Source organism: Pongo abelii, chromosome 12 (genome assembly GCF_028885655.2).
Source record: "Pongo abelii isolate AG06213 chromosome 12, NHGRI_mPonAbe1-v2.0_pri, whole genome shotgun sequence".
Taxonomy (NCBI): Eukaryota; Metazoa; Chordata; class Mammalia; order Primates; family Hominidae; genus Pongo; species Pongo abelii.
In genome coordinates this window covers 46,400,991-46,413,824 of record NC_071997.2, presented here as the reverse complement: position 1 = coordinate 46,413,824, position 12,834 = coordinate 46,400,991, and the positions used below count along the sequence as shown (strand labels likewise).

At 54.6% G+C, this 12,834-nt stretch overlaps 1 protein-coding gene across 2 annotated transcripts; it reads right to left on the bottom strand.

Annotated features, from left to right (window-relative positions):
- Positions 1–3,364: 3,364 nt before the first annotated feature.
- Positions 3,365–12,561, bottom strand: SFTPB (surfactant protein B). 2 transcript variants are annotated; one of them, XM_024242836.3, is made up of 11 exons: positions 12,459–12,561; positions 12,021–12,148; positions 11,456–11,527; positions 11,033–11,158; positions 10,166–10,354; positions 9,849–9,938; positions 8,228–8,411; positions 7,910–8,055; positions 6,599–6,679; positions 6,025–6,106; positions 3,444–4,263 (listed from the first exon to the last, which is right to left on the bottom strand). In XM_024242836.3, exons 1-10 carry the CDS (start codon positions 12,559–12,561, stop codon positions 6,044–6,046), a joined length of 1,182 nt encoding a protein of 393 aa, XP_024098604.2. In that variant the 3' UTR covers positions 3,444–4,263; positions 6,025–6,043. The 2 variants fall into 2 exon arrangements, with proteins under 2 accessions (XP_054403948.1, XP_024098604.2); XM_054547973.1 differs by lacking the exons at positions 3,444–4,263; positions 6,025–6,106; positions 6,599–6,679 and adding an exon at positions 3,365–3,439 and having other exon boundaries at positions 12,459–12,525.
- Between the last annotated feature and the right edge of the window lie 273 nt (positions 12,562–12,834).

The following is a 12,834-nucleotide window of genomic DNA, read 5'->3' as shown; positions in this document are numbered from 1 at the left end:
CAGGAGAATGGCATGAACCCAGGAAGCGGAGCTTGCAGTGAGCTGAGATCGCGCCACTGCAATCCAGCCTGGGTGACAGAGCAAGACTCTGTCTCAAAAAAAAAAAAAAAAAGTAAGGGCTAGCCATGGTATCTGACGCCTGTAGTCCCAGCACTTAGGGAGGCAGAGGCAGGAGGATTTCTTGAACCCTGGAGTGATCTCACCACTGCACTCTAGCCTGGGAGACAGAGCTGTCATGTGGCAATTAGCAATAATAGCAGATACTTACATTTATTGACCTGAAAAAGTTATTGTTAAATTAACAGTGCAGGTTACAAAGCAGCATGTATAGGATGTTTCCATTTTGTAGATCTGCTGTATCTGTTTTTGTATATGTGCACAGAAAGCTTTGGAATTATAGATAATAACATGTTAATAATGATTATGTCGTGGATTTAAAATTTCAGTTATTCATTAGGGGGACATAATGTAATTGTCTTTATTTCTCTATAACTGAACTCATTTTGGCTCATGAGCCCTCAAAACATATTATTTCCATTTCGGAGTAACTCATTCCCTTCTTAATACTCAGCCTCTCTTGGCTGACTAACCACTGAATCCTCTTTCCCCTTTCCCTGGGAATGATTTACAGATTGCCCTGTGGTGAGGGATTAGGACTAAGCATTCCCTGGCCATCCAGGTCTCTCTGGAGTGTCTCTCGTCTTGCCTGATCATCATCTTCTTGTGCCATCACTGCTACACATCTGATTTCTGCTCATCTCAAGATCCACTAAATCTGTCACAGATTCATCCCCAACCATGGGCTCTTACAGGTGCAACCATCTTGTCCAGAGCCAATTCTGACTGCCTCTAGGTCTGTGGGTTGAGGTTGCTCTTCTGCAACCACATCACACTGGGGACACTCTGTGAGGCAGACCTCAGGCCAGCTGCCTAGCTCCATCCCTCAGGCTAGCGTCCTCACCCTTTCTGATGTCCTGTGAGAGGCAGGCTTCTCTTAGAAGCCCACACCCTGGAAAGTGAAGAATAAGTCTGCTCCTCTTGGGCTATAATCCCTCCTGGGACTTCTCTCCTAAGAGCAGAGGTGCAGGATGTTGGACACTTCTCAGGGACCCTAGAAGTCTCAAGCGTAGCCACTTCCTGCCAATTCTGTCCTTCTACCAGCTGGTCAACTCTTTTTTAAAATTATTTATTTATTTGTTTTTGAAATAAGATCTCTCTGTGTCACCCAGGGTGGAATGCAGTGGCATCATCACGGCTCACTGCAGCCTCGACCTGCTGGATTAAAGCGATCCTCCCACCTCAGCCTCCTAACCACAGACACACGCCACCACGCCCAGCTAATTTTTGTATCTTTTTTTTTTTTTTTCTTTTAGATGGAGTTTTGCTCTTGTTGCCCAGGCTGGAGTGCAGTGGCGCAATCCCGGCTCACTGCAGCCTCTGCCTCCTGGGTTCAAGCAATTCTCCTGTCTCAGCCTCCCGAGTAGCTGGGATAACAGGCATGCACCACCACATCCAGCTAATTTTGTATTTTTTTTAGTAGATATGTGGTTTCACCATGTTAGTCAGGCTAGTCTCGAGCTCCTAACCTCAAGTGATTCCCCCGCCTCGGCCTCCCAAAGTGCTGGGATTACAGGTGTGAGCCACCATGCCCAGCCAAATTTTTATATTTTTTATAGAGATGGTGTTTTGCCATGTTGCCCAGTCTGGTGTTGAACTCCTGGGCTCAAGTGATTCACCCACCTCAGCCTCCCAAAGTCTGTCAACTCTTGACCTCCTTTTGAGTGAAGCCTCCTTTTGAGTGAAGCCTCCTTTTTCATTATCAGGCACTCATTCCCACTCTTATTTTTGGGATAAACTATTAATGCCTCTAGTTCTTCAAACATTGGCTCTTCATTGTCTCAATCAAACTTTTTTGTTTTTATTTTTTTAAATTTAAAACACCCTTTTCTCTCAGAGAGTTGGATTTTGTAATTGAAACAATGGTTTTAAGGACAGTAGTTAGCTATAGATTTACAAATGTCTACTTAAAAGTTAAAATCCAGGAGCCAATGAATTGTGTGTCTCATCACTAGCCCAAGAGCAGGCTGCATAGACAGCTCTTTCTGGCGCTTCAACAGTGGAGGTGTGGAGCCAGAGGCTGCAGGGAGAAGATTGAAAAAGCCCCAAACTCAGTGTCAAAATACACACCCTGCAATAGCTCTCTCCGGGGCTAGGTGGGATTGTAGGTGTCCCGTGCTTCCCTGTGAAGAGACTACCAAACAGGCTTTGTGTGAACAATAAAGCTTTTTAATCACCTGGGTGCAGGTGGGCTGTGTCCGAAAAGAGTCAGCAAAGGGTGGTGGGATTATCACTAGTTCTTATAGGTTTGGGATAGGCGGTGGAGTTAGGAGCAATTTTTTATGGGCAGGGGGTGGATCTTACAAAGTACATTCTCAACAGCGGAGAGAATATTACAAAATACCTTCTTAAGGGTGCGGGGGTGGGGGGGTAGGAGATGTGGGGAGAATATTACAAAGTACCTTCTCAAGGGTGGGGAAGGTGTATTGTCACAAAGTCAATTGATCAGTTAGGGTGGGGCAGGAACAAATCACAATGGTGGAATGTCATCAGTTAAGGCAGGAACTGGCTATTTTCACTCCTTTTGTGGATCTTCAGTTGCTTCAGGCCATGTGGATGTATACGTGCAGGGCACAGGGGATATGATGGCTTAGCTTGGGCTCAGAAGCATGACAGTGGGTAATTTCCACTCTCTTTTTTTCTGTAGTTTCTGAATTTCTTACAAGAAACATGTATAAGAAATAAGACAAAAGTTATTTTATAAATAAAGGGACATTTCCAGGCATTTCAGCCTTTGAGAAAGCTAAGGCTTGTTTGGCTTTTTGTTTATTTTTAGGTTTTTGGTGTCCTCACGACCTAACCTCATCCCAGTGAGTAGAGACTGGGAGGGGAGAGCAGCAGCTGGAGGGCAGGCTGGGAGCGCTTGTGAGGGAGAGGAGCTGTGGATGTCTGCTTCTCTGCCAAGGGAGAGAGTGAGGTAGGCCTGGGCCCGCTGACTTCAGGGTGAGGCCACAGCTACTGCAGCGCTTTTTATTTATTTATTTACTGAGATGGAGTCTTGCTCTGTCACCCAGGCTGGAGTGCAGTGGTGTGATCTCGGCTCACTGCAATCTCCGCCTCCTGGGCTGCAGTGATTCTCCTGCGCTCAAGCGATTCTCCTGCCTCAGCCTTCTGAGTAGTTGGGATAACAGGCATACGCCACCACACCTGGCTAATTTTTTGTATTTTTAGTAGAAACAGGGTTTCACCATGTTGGCGAGGCTGGTCTCGAACTCTTGACCTCAAGTGATCCTCCTGCCTTGGCCTCCTAAGGTGCTGGGATTACAGGTGTGAGCCACCATGTCCGGCCATACTGCAGCACTTTAAAAGACGGTGTCTTTTTCTTTCTCATACAAGAGAATAGGACTTTATTAGCATTGGTGCAGGCATTGTATTACACAGGAATGGGTCCCTGGCTTGCACAACCCCAGCTGGGCTTTCAGCAGATAAATCACAGCAGAAATAGAATCACCCTAGGACTTTCAATCAAAAGCTGGAAGTCCACCTTACAGAAAGACAAAAAGAAACCCCTTTTTGTATCTTAACAAAGCGACAGCTCTCAAGCAGCAGAACATCTCGAGAAAGAAAGCTTGCCTGGTCGCCATCCCATCATGCCAGAGCGTGCAGTGTCCACCCTCCACCACGCTGGGGAGTTGCTGACTTTTTGAAAAAGCTTAACAATTTCTGATGTCTATCTTTTAGAGTTCTGTATGTTCCCATTTTTTATTCTTCTGAATTTTGAATTGCAAATAGCTGTAAAAGCCAATCTTTGAGTGCATGGGGGTGGGTGTGAGGCGGGGCTCAGCTTCTACCCCCCTGTCCTGTGGAGCAGTGGCTGGTTTCTCCTGAGCCCAGCCCTGGGAGGCTGTGGTAGGCGTGGAGGCTGCAGAGCTCCTCCAGACGCTGCCCTCGCTGTGCCTCACACCAGAGAGGATGGAAGTGGGCTCTGGCGTCAGACTGTGGTTGAGCTGAGACAGACAAGGCCAACACAGGGCTGGGGGCCCGTGGTCCACCAGTGGAAGTGACTCCCAAGGAAGGGTGGCGAGGAGGGTGGTGTGGGATCTGAGGCTTCTTTTCAGCGTGGCAGCTGGCGAGGGCCAGGGAGCAGGGGGAAGAGCCTGGTCACCATGGTCCCGGATGCCGTCTCACTTGGCTTTTGCTTTGCAGCTGAGGAGGATGAGGGCCAGAGAGGGACTGTGTGTATGTCCTGCCTGGGGACCCACAGCCAGGTGATAGCAGATTTGGGTTTGAAGCCCAGGCCTCCCACGCCAACCCACTGGTCTTGCTGTTTCAGCAGGGAAGGCCGGGAGCCCTGGGAGCTGGGGAAAGGCGACTGCCCGGGTCCTGGGTGACTCCCCACCCCCAGGTCCCCAGCTGTCATCAGTGGGGCAAGGACACATTAAACTGGTCCCTGTGGGTCAGGTCTGAGTGGGGGAGGACCTCCCCTCCCCACTGCCTCCCACAGGGGCTTGTGATTCAGGGTTTCAGGAACAGGGCTGGCTTCCCTGCGTTAGACGGAAGAAGTGGACTTGGCTGTGAGCTCCAGGAGGGCAGGGCTCAGCCATAGCCCTTACCCTAGGATGTGGCCTGGCCACAGGCACTCACTACATTTTTTTTTTTTTTGAGACAGAGTCTTGCTCTGTCGCCCAGGCTGGAGTGCGGTGGCGCAATCTTGGCTCGCTGCAATCTCCGCCTCCCAGGTTCAAGCAGTTCTCCTCCTCAGCCTCCCAAGTAGCTGGGATTACAGGTGTGTGCCACCATATCCAGCTAATTTTTTATTTTAGTTTTTTAGTAGATACGGGGTTTCGTCATGTTGGTAAGGCTGGTCTTGAACCCCTGACCTCAAGTGATCCACTTGCCTCGGTCTCCCAAAGTGCCAGGATTACAGGTGTGAGCCACTGCGCCCGGCAAAGAAATACCTTTTTTTTTTTTTTTTTTCCTGAGACGGAGTTGTGCTCTGTCGCCTAGGCTAGAGTGCAGTGGTGCAATCTCAGCACACTGCACCCTCGACCTCCCAGGTTCAAGTGATTCTCCTGCCTAAGTGTCCTGAGTAGGTGGGATTACAGGTGCCCGCAACCATGCTCAGCTAATTTTTAAAAATATTTTTAGTAGAGACGGGGTTTCGCTATGTTGGCCAGGCTAGTCTCGAACTCGTGACCTCAGGTGATCTGCCTGCCTCGGCCTCCCAAAGTGCTGGGATTACAGGCGTGAGCCACCGTGCCTGGCCTTACATTTTTTAGAATGAGGGAACAAATGAATAAATGACCACCATGTTAGGGGCTGGCTCTGAACAGAATTGTAAAGTGGGCCAAGCTTGCTCTCAAGGTCACCTTAAACCCACGGTTGCTGTGTCCTGCCCTCTCAGGGTCATTTCCCAGCCCCCAGGCACCTGTTCACAGAGGCTGCATCTGGCCTTGCCTCCACCCCTCCATCCTAAGGTGCTCTACTGACTTAGAACAAGACAGTCAGGGAAAGAATGTGTCTCAGGAGGGTGGAGTCAGATGATCGCGGCCTTCCTGGCATCTGAGGGGACACAGCTTCGGGTAGCAAAGTGTGATTTCCCCTGAGCCCCAGGAAAGCTTGGTCTTGGTCAGAATACATTGAACCCTGAGGGCCAGAGAGTCCCTGGGGCAAGGTCTGAGGGGGATACCTGGGACTGGGCGGGGGTGGGGGTGAGGGGTGGGGAGCTGGGGGTTGGGCACTCGGTGACTGGGGTTCTGGGCAGGGCAGTGCTCGGAGTCCGGAAAGGGCGTTTTCCTGATGGCCGGCCAGAAGCCTTCAGGAGCCTCCAGCTGTGCGGTGAGAGGGAGGATGGAGCAGCCGGCAGGAGTGGCCGCCTCTTCCTGCTTGGGGAGCAGAAGGGCCTCCCATGCCCTGATGATCAGGACCTGCCCCCTTCCCTCCCCGCAACTGGGGTCCTGGACTCACCTGGATGGCTGAGTTCTCATCAAAGGTCGGGGCTGTGGATACACTGGAGAGGGCTGGACATGGTCCCACACACCCCGAGGGCCTGTCACAGGGACAGCACCAGGGCTGAGGCCTGGGCCCCCTCAGCTCCCCACACCCAGCTCTTCCGGGAAAGAACAGCACTCACTCCACCTCCTGCCTAGCTGGTGCTCCCAGTGTGACTCCGTAGACCCCTCGGGCCACTCCCTGAGCCACAGGCCTTAGGGTTTAGAGCCTGAGGAGGTGAGATTTTCACTCCAGAACACCCACTTTGTACCCCACCCCACCAGCACACACTGGCCAGGGAACACAACCCCATCCCATAATGGACATCCAGCCCCACTCCTCAGGCCGTCCCTCCCTTCCCATCCCCCCTTTCCATGCTTTCATGATTTTTTACATGGAAACAGTGAGGGGTGCCTCCCAGTCCCTGGCCCGTGCACCTGGGACCACCTTGGACCCAGGGGAGTGAGGCCTCTGAGGATCACGGGCCCAAAGGGTGGGGGCTCTGGGAGCCGAGGGAAGTCCTAGGACCAACTGGGAGGGGTGGGTGTACCTGGCAGGTGGTGTGGGCATCCCAGCCCCTGGACACCAGGGTCAGCAGCTGGGGCGTGTGCTGCTCCACAAATTGCTTGCACTGAGGAAGGAGACACATAGCTGTGGAGGGGACCCAGGCCCTTTGCAGGACTCTCCTGTCGTGTGGTCCTGGCCTCTCCACTTCTCTGGATCACTCTAGCGCTCCCTCCTGACTCCTCCATCAGCCCTCATGGAACAGCTTTGGCTGCAGTTAAAACCCTTAACAAACCGGAGCCAGCTGAAATGGAGGACTTCCATCAGAAAAGCAGGCGATGCTGGAGATGGAGGACTCAGGCAGAGGGGTGGAATCTCAGCCACCACCCTCCCCTCCCTCCACCTCCATTTCAGTTCTAGAAGGAACCTTAACGTTCATCTGGTCCTTGAGACCAGATGTGATGGGCAGTGGGGAGGCTTGGGAGTTGCTGAGCAGGGAGCACAGTGTGGACAGCTGCCTCCTGGGAAGAGCATCAGCTGACTTTCCTCAGGACAGGATCTCGCTTTAAGAAGGGAATTTCCTGTCCGGGTGCAGTGGCTCACGCTTGTAATCCCAGCACTTTGGGAGGCCAAGGTGGGCAGATCGCTTCAGGTCAGGAGTTCGAGACCAGCCTGACCAATATGGTGAAACCTTGTCTTTACTAAAAATACAAAAATTAGCCGGGCCTGGTAGCACATGCCTGTAATCCCAGCTACTCAAGAAGCTGAGGCAGGAGAATCTCCTGAACCCGGAGGCAGAGGTTGCAGTGAGCCAAGATTGCGCCATTGCACTCCAGCCTGGGCAACAAGAGCAAAACTCCGTCTCAAAAAAAAAAGAAGGGGATTTCCTGTCATTGACTGAGCATTGGCAAGGGCCCTAGGACCTTCAAGCCCAGCCCTCTCCTTTTGCCGATGGGTTTGTCCTGAGTGAGTCACACCTTGAGGAGTGCGGGGGCAGTAATGGGATCAGGACCCTGGAGGGAAGGCTAGTCCCTTTCCTGGCTTGAACTGGCCCTGACATTACTCATCTCCTGGTAGATAACCAGGCCTCTGAAGCCTTGCCTGGTGCTCACTCAGCCCGTGAAGGGGGCCTGCTGGTCCTCTGGAGCCCACAGCCCTTTGTCCAGAGGCGACTCCTAACCCTTAGCAGGCTCTGCCCTAACTTACAGTCCCACCATTGTCTGCCCCACATCCTGTCTGCCTGTCTGTGCTCCATTTTGGCCCATCCTAGGTGTCTCTGGCTGCAAAGCCTTTCCTGGGCTCAGCCTTCTGCCTTGAACAGGCCCTGACCACGAGTCCCCATGTGCCCAACCCATACCTTTTCCCTGTCCAGCCAGGAGCCAACACAGGCCTGGAGCATTGCCTGTGGTATGGCCTGCTCGCTGCTGTTCCCGGCCTGGGTGGTCACGGACATGCAGAGGCGGCACTCAGAGTCTCGCGGCAGCCATTCTCCTGTCGGCGACCCCGGAGATGCAAGCGTTAGGGGGAAAGCAGGCAAGGCCACCCTGCAGAGGTGTTTGCTTTCTGTCCTCCTTGGTGCATTGCAGCGGGACCAGAGAGGGAGAGGGTCATGCAGGGGCAGGGTAGGGGGAGGAAGAGAGCAGGCATTGGGCTAAGGAGGGGGCAGTGGGCTCACTTGGGCCAGCGCTGTCATCCATGGAGCACCGGAGGACGAGGCGGCAGACCAGCTGGGGCAGCATGCGGCCCAGCAGCGTGTCGAGCAGGATGACGGAGTAGCGCTCAGCCAGGCACTGACAGATGCCGCCCGCCACCAGAGGTACCACGTGGCACACCTGGGCCACTGCTACAGCTAGCGCACCCTGGGGCAGGGGCGGAGAGAGGCCAGCATGGGACCTTCACTCGGCAAGCCTCCACTCTCCGCCCAGCACCCAGCTGGGCACTTCCTACACATTCCCTCATTCTCTTCTAGAAGGGAGGGCAAGGCTATTCACAAATAAGGACACTGGGGATCAGAGAGTCCAGGGGATGCAGGGGACTCACACAGGGTCACTGAGTATAGGAGCCAGCTTCAGACCTACGTCTGGCCCCAAAGGCTCTGGCCCACAGTTAGTGACTCTCAGACTGACATGCTGGACCTTACCTTCCCCCAGTGCTTGGGATTCAGCTGCTTGCCTGACTCTCCTCTCCTGTACTTCACACAGGCATCTTGAACTCAACATGGCCAGGAGGGAGCTCTCTGTTTTTTTGCTCAAACCTGTTTTCTTCTTTAGTCTCCCCATCTCAGCTGCTGGCATTACAGAGGGCTGGTTGCTCTGGCCAGTGTGTAAAAGTCACTTTGGAGTCCTCCCTGGTCCTCATGCTCCAGGCCCATCTATGCCCAATAGCAGTGGGCCCACCTCCCAAATGCATCCCCAGGCCAGCCCTCAGCTCCGTCCCTGTCCCACTGCCTCTCACTGCAATCTCTGCAGTGATCTTTCCTTCTTTCTTTTTTTTTTGAGACGGAGTCTTGCTCTGTCACCCAGGCTGGAGTACAGTGGCATGATCTCGGCTCACTGCAACCTCCGCCTCCTGGGTTCAAGTGATTCTCCTGCCTCAGCCTCCCGAGTAGCTGGGACTACAGGCACCTGTCACATCTGGCTAATTTTTGTATTCTTAGTAGAGACGGGGTTTTGCCATGTTGCCCAAGCTGTTCTTGAATTCCTGGGCTCAAGTGAACCACCTGCCTCAGCAGGAACCTCACCTGCTGCCTTGTGCCCCCGGTGGCCCACGCAACCCTATCTGGGAAAGGCTGAGGGGGCATCCTCATTTGGGCCCCAATTTGGGCAGGGTAGCCCTGGGCTGGCGGGGCCACTGGACAACAGCCACTGCAGGTCTGGAAGACTCCAAGTTAGACTCAGGCAGGGATGGAGAATCTATCTGTGGAAATTCCCCTCTTGAAAGATCAAAGCAACCTTTCTACAGAGACCTCTGGGGATCCTTCTCCATCAGATGGTGAGCTGCTGGAGGACAAAGCTGCGTCTTGTCCGTTTTTGTACTTTGGCTCCTGGCGTGGCACCTCTGTACAGTGGGGGCTTAATGTTTGTTGCATGAACTGTAGGCCTGGCACCTACCAGGCCTGAGCCTGAGCCCCAGGGCCCCCCTGGGTGGGGGCAATGCACAAGTGGCTCTCTCCCCTCCTAACTTCTGGAAGCCAGCTGGGTCCTGACGAGGGTGTGAGTTGGGAGAGAGGTGGGAGCTGCAGGGGAGCTACAGGTGTGTGTGTGCTCCTGGGCTCTGTGAGGACCTGGATGCCTCACCTTGGGAATCATGGCTTGAATCCGCTTGATCAGAGCCCTGCAGAGCCAGCAATAGGGGAGAGGAATGGGGAATTGCTGCTCGGAGAGGTCCTGGGGAAAGAATCAGGTGGAGGCCAGGCTGGATGCTGGGAGAAGAGTCCTCCAGGCTCTCCTCCCCTCGCTCTTCCTCCCTTTCTCTCCCTCCTCCCTTAGGCCCTGCCTGGAGCTTCCTATCACCTTCCCGGCTCTGCCTCTCCCAAGGCCCAGTGCCCATGGGCTTCGGAGGCGGCTCTAGCCCTCTGGATCTCCACTTAACTGGCTGTGGGGGCCTCCCTCACCTGTGTGTGAGGCCCAGGCCTCTCCTGGAGGGCCCCGGGCAGCACAGGGAGGACGAGCTTGTCCAGCAGAGGGTCTGGCAGAGGGTCCCGCAGAGGTTTGGGCAGGGGGTCTGACATCCGTGGCTCCTGCTCTGGCTCTGGCTGCCGGGATTTGCACAGGCCCAGGTGCATACAGATGCCCTTTGAGTCCTGGGGCACAGCACAGGGTGGGAGTGTTAGGGTCTGGGAGGGAAGCCCACCCCTATTCAGGCTGGCCCAAGGGCTCAGGGACCACTGGAATGGGAGGAAGCAGGCCTAGTGGGGGTGCTGTGGTTTAGAACTCTATGTGGGGGGACAAAAGGCAAAGATAGGGCTGTGTGGGGACTTTAGGGCAGGTGGCCGGGATTGTGTGAGCATGGGCATATATATGAGAATGAATAAGTGTGTAAGCATGTGTGTGAGAGTGAGGGTGTAAGGGTGTGTGAGCGTACGGGCCCACCGTGTGCACCTGAACCTGGGGGCCCGTGGTCGGGTGCATGGCTGAAGGGCACATAGTTTCCTGGGCCCTTTGTGGACAGGGTGTGTGTGTGTGTGGCCAGCTGGGGTGCTGTGTGTGTGCTGTGTGTGTGTGTGTGTGTCTGGCCGGCTGGGGTACTGTGTGTGTATGTGTCTGGCTGGGGTGCTGTGTGTGTGTGTGTCTGGCTGGCTGGGGTGCTGTGTGTGTGTGTGTGTCTGGCCGGCTGGGGTACTGTGTGTGTATGTGTCTGGCTGGGGTGCTGTGTGTGTGTGTGTGTCTGGCTGGCTGGGGTGCTGTGTGCGTGACTCCCCATGGGTGGGCACAGGGGTCTGCGTGAGGAGGCAGGCAGGAGGTGAGCTTGCAGCCCTCACAATCTGGTTCTGGAAGTAGTCGATGACCAGGGGGAAGTAGTCGTCGAGCACTTGGTTGCACTGGGGCATGAGCAGCTTCAAGGGGAGGACGTTGCATTCCTGCTCCAGGAACTTCCTCATCGTGTCCTGGGAGGCCAGAGGGAGCCGTCAGCTGGGCCTCTCTGAGGTCTACCCCATCCAAGTCCCTGGACACAAGGCCCCACCAGGGCAGACCGACCCCTAATCCCCCAGGGAAGACTATCTCTGGCTGTGCTGTTGAGCTCAGGGCCAGGACCTGCTCCCAGCCAGGAGGAGCTGGGACTTCCCAGGCACCCAGGCCTCCTCCTCAGCCTGGAAATGGCCCCTTTAGGGGGCTCAGCTCTTCCCTGCTCTGTCCCTCATCTCTTGGGCCCCAACCTTCATCCAGGATCTGGGCCTCATTACCTGGAAAATGGCCTCCTTGGCCCTCTTGTTAAGGATGTGGACGATGTCCTCACACTCTTGGCATAGGTCATCCTGGGGAGGGAGGGGCCCCAAGATGGAGGACACATGAGTGGGGGGCAGGCTCCCAGCTCCAATGGGGAGGTTCTCTCAGGAAGAGGCCAACAGAGCACTCCAAGGCACAAGCAGCTGTCTACCAGTCCCATCTCATCCATATCATTTTATCCCTCCCATCCCATCCATCTCTTCTATTCATCCATCCCAATCCATCCGTCTTTATTCTGTGTCATCCCATCCCATCCCATCCATCTTTATTCTATGTCATCCTATCCTATCCCTTCCCCTCCCATCCATCCCATCCCATCCCATTCATCCGACTCCATCTATTCTATGTCATCGTATCCCATCGCATCCATCCCATTCCATTTCATCCTATCTCATTTCATCTCATCCCATTTCATCTCATCCATCCCCTATGGGGGCTCCACTCTCCTCTTGCCCATCCAGAGCCCACCCAGCACCCTTCATTTCAGACCCCCAGTTGCCATGCATCCTTGGTGGTACTCACGGCTCCCACATGTCCCCAGACTTCCTGTAGGCAATGCCCTAGGGCTCTGCACTGCAATGCTTGCTCCAGGCTTTGGCACCAGAACTCAGGGCCCTGGGCACAGGCCAAGGATGAGGTGGTCCAGGCAGCTGTGGTTCGGGGCCAGAGCAACCTTAATCAGGATCCAGGCTACACACCTGGCATCATGATTTCACCCAACCTCTAGACCCAATTTTTCTGGGAGTGTGAGGCCATTAAACATGTGGATGTCAGACAGCTCTGGGTTCCACCTGCTCCTGGACCCACCAGCTGTGTGACCTTGGATAAGCTCTGAACCCTCTCTGAGCTCCAGCTCCCTTGTCTTTAAAATGAGGACAGCCTTGGGATAATGCCTAGCACAAAGCAGTGCTCAGTGAGTGGTGGAGCTGCCTAAGAGAGGGGAGGCTGGGGGAGACTCACCAGTGCCTGGGCCACAGAGCGTGGGCAGCAGCAGCAGCAGCCACTGCAGCAGGTGTGACTCAGCCATGGCACCTCTGCAGCCTGGGTACCCTGCTTGGGGCATGGCCCCTTATAGCTGGGCGGGGCATGGGGGCTCTGTAGGAGTGGCAGCGACCTCAGTGTTTGTCTTTGCTCTGGAGAGCCCTCCAGGTGCTTGATCCCACTTTTTCCCAGCAGGAACACTCCTGCCCGCCTTACCACCTGTCCTGTCTGATGGCCTATTCCTGCTTCCTTTGCCCCCTGCCCAGACTCCCATGTTCCTGGACTTGTGGCTTCCTCCAACCAGGGACTCTCAAGCCTCCATACCTGGTCCCACCTCTCCAGGCCGTGGGAGAGA

What these genes read in the sequence shown, in the direction of transcription:
- SFTPB (XM_024242836.3), bottom strand. Translation starts at nt 12,561, where the DNA reads ATGCCCCAAGCAGGGTACCCAGGCTGCAGAGGTGCCATGGCTGAGTCA. An exon ending in CCAAGGAGGCCATTTTCCAG is followed by an intron (nt 11,159 to 11,455) that starts GTAATGAGGCCC and finishes CTGGCCTCCCAG; the next exon opens with GACACGATGAGGAAGTTCCT. An exon ending in GGATGACAGCGCTGGCCCAA is followed by an intron (nt 8,056 to 8,227) that starts GTGAGCCCACTG and finishes TTGCATCTCCGG; the next exon opens with GGTCGCCGACAGGAGAATGG.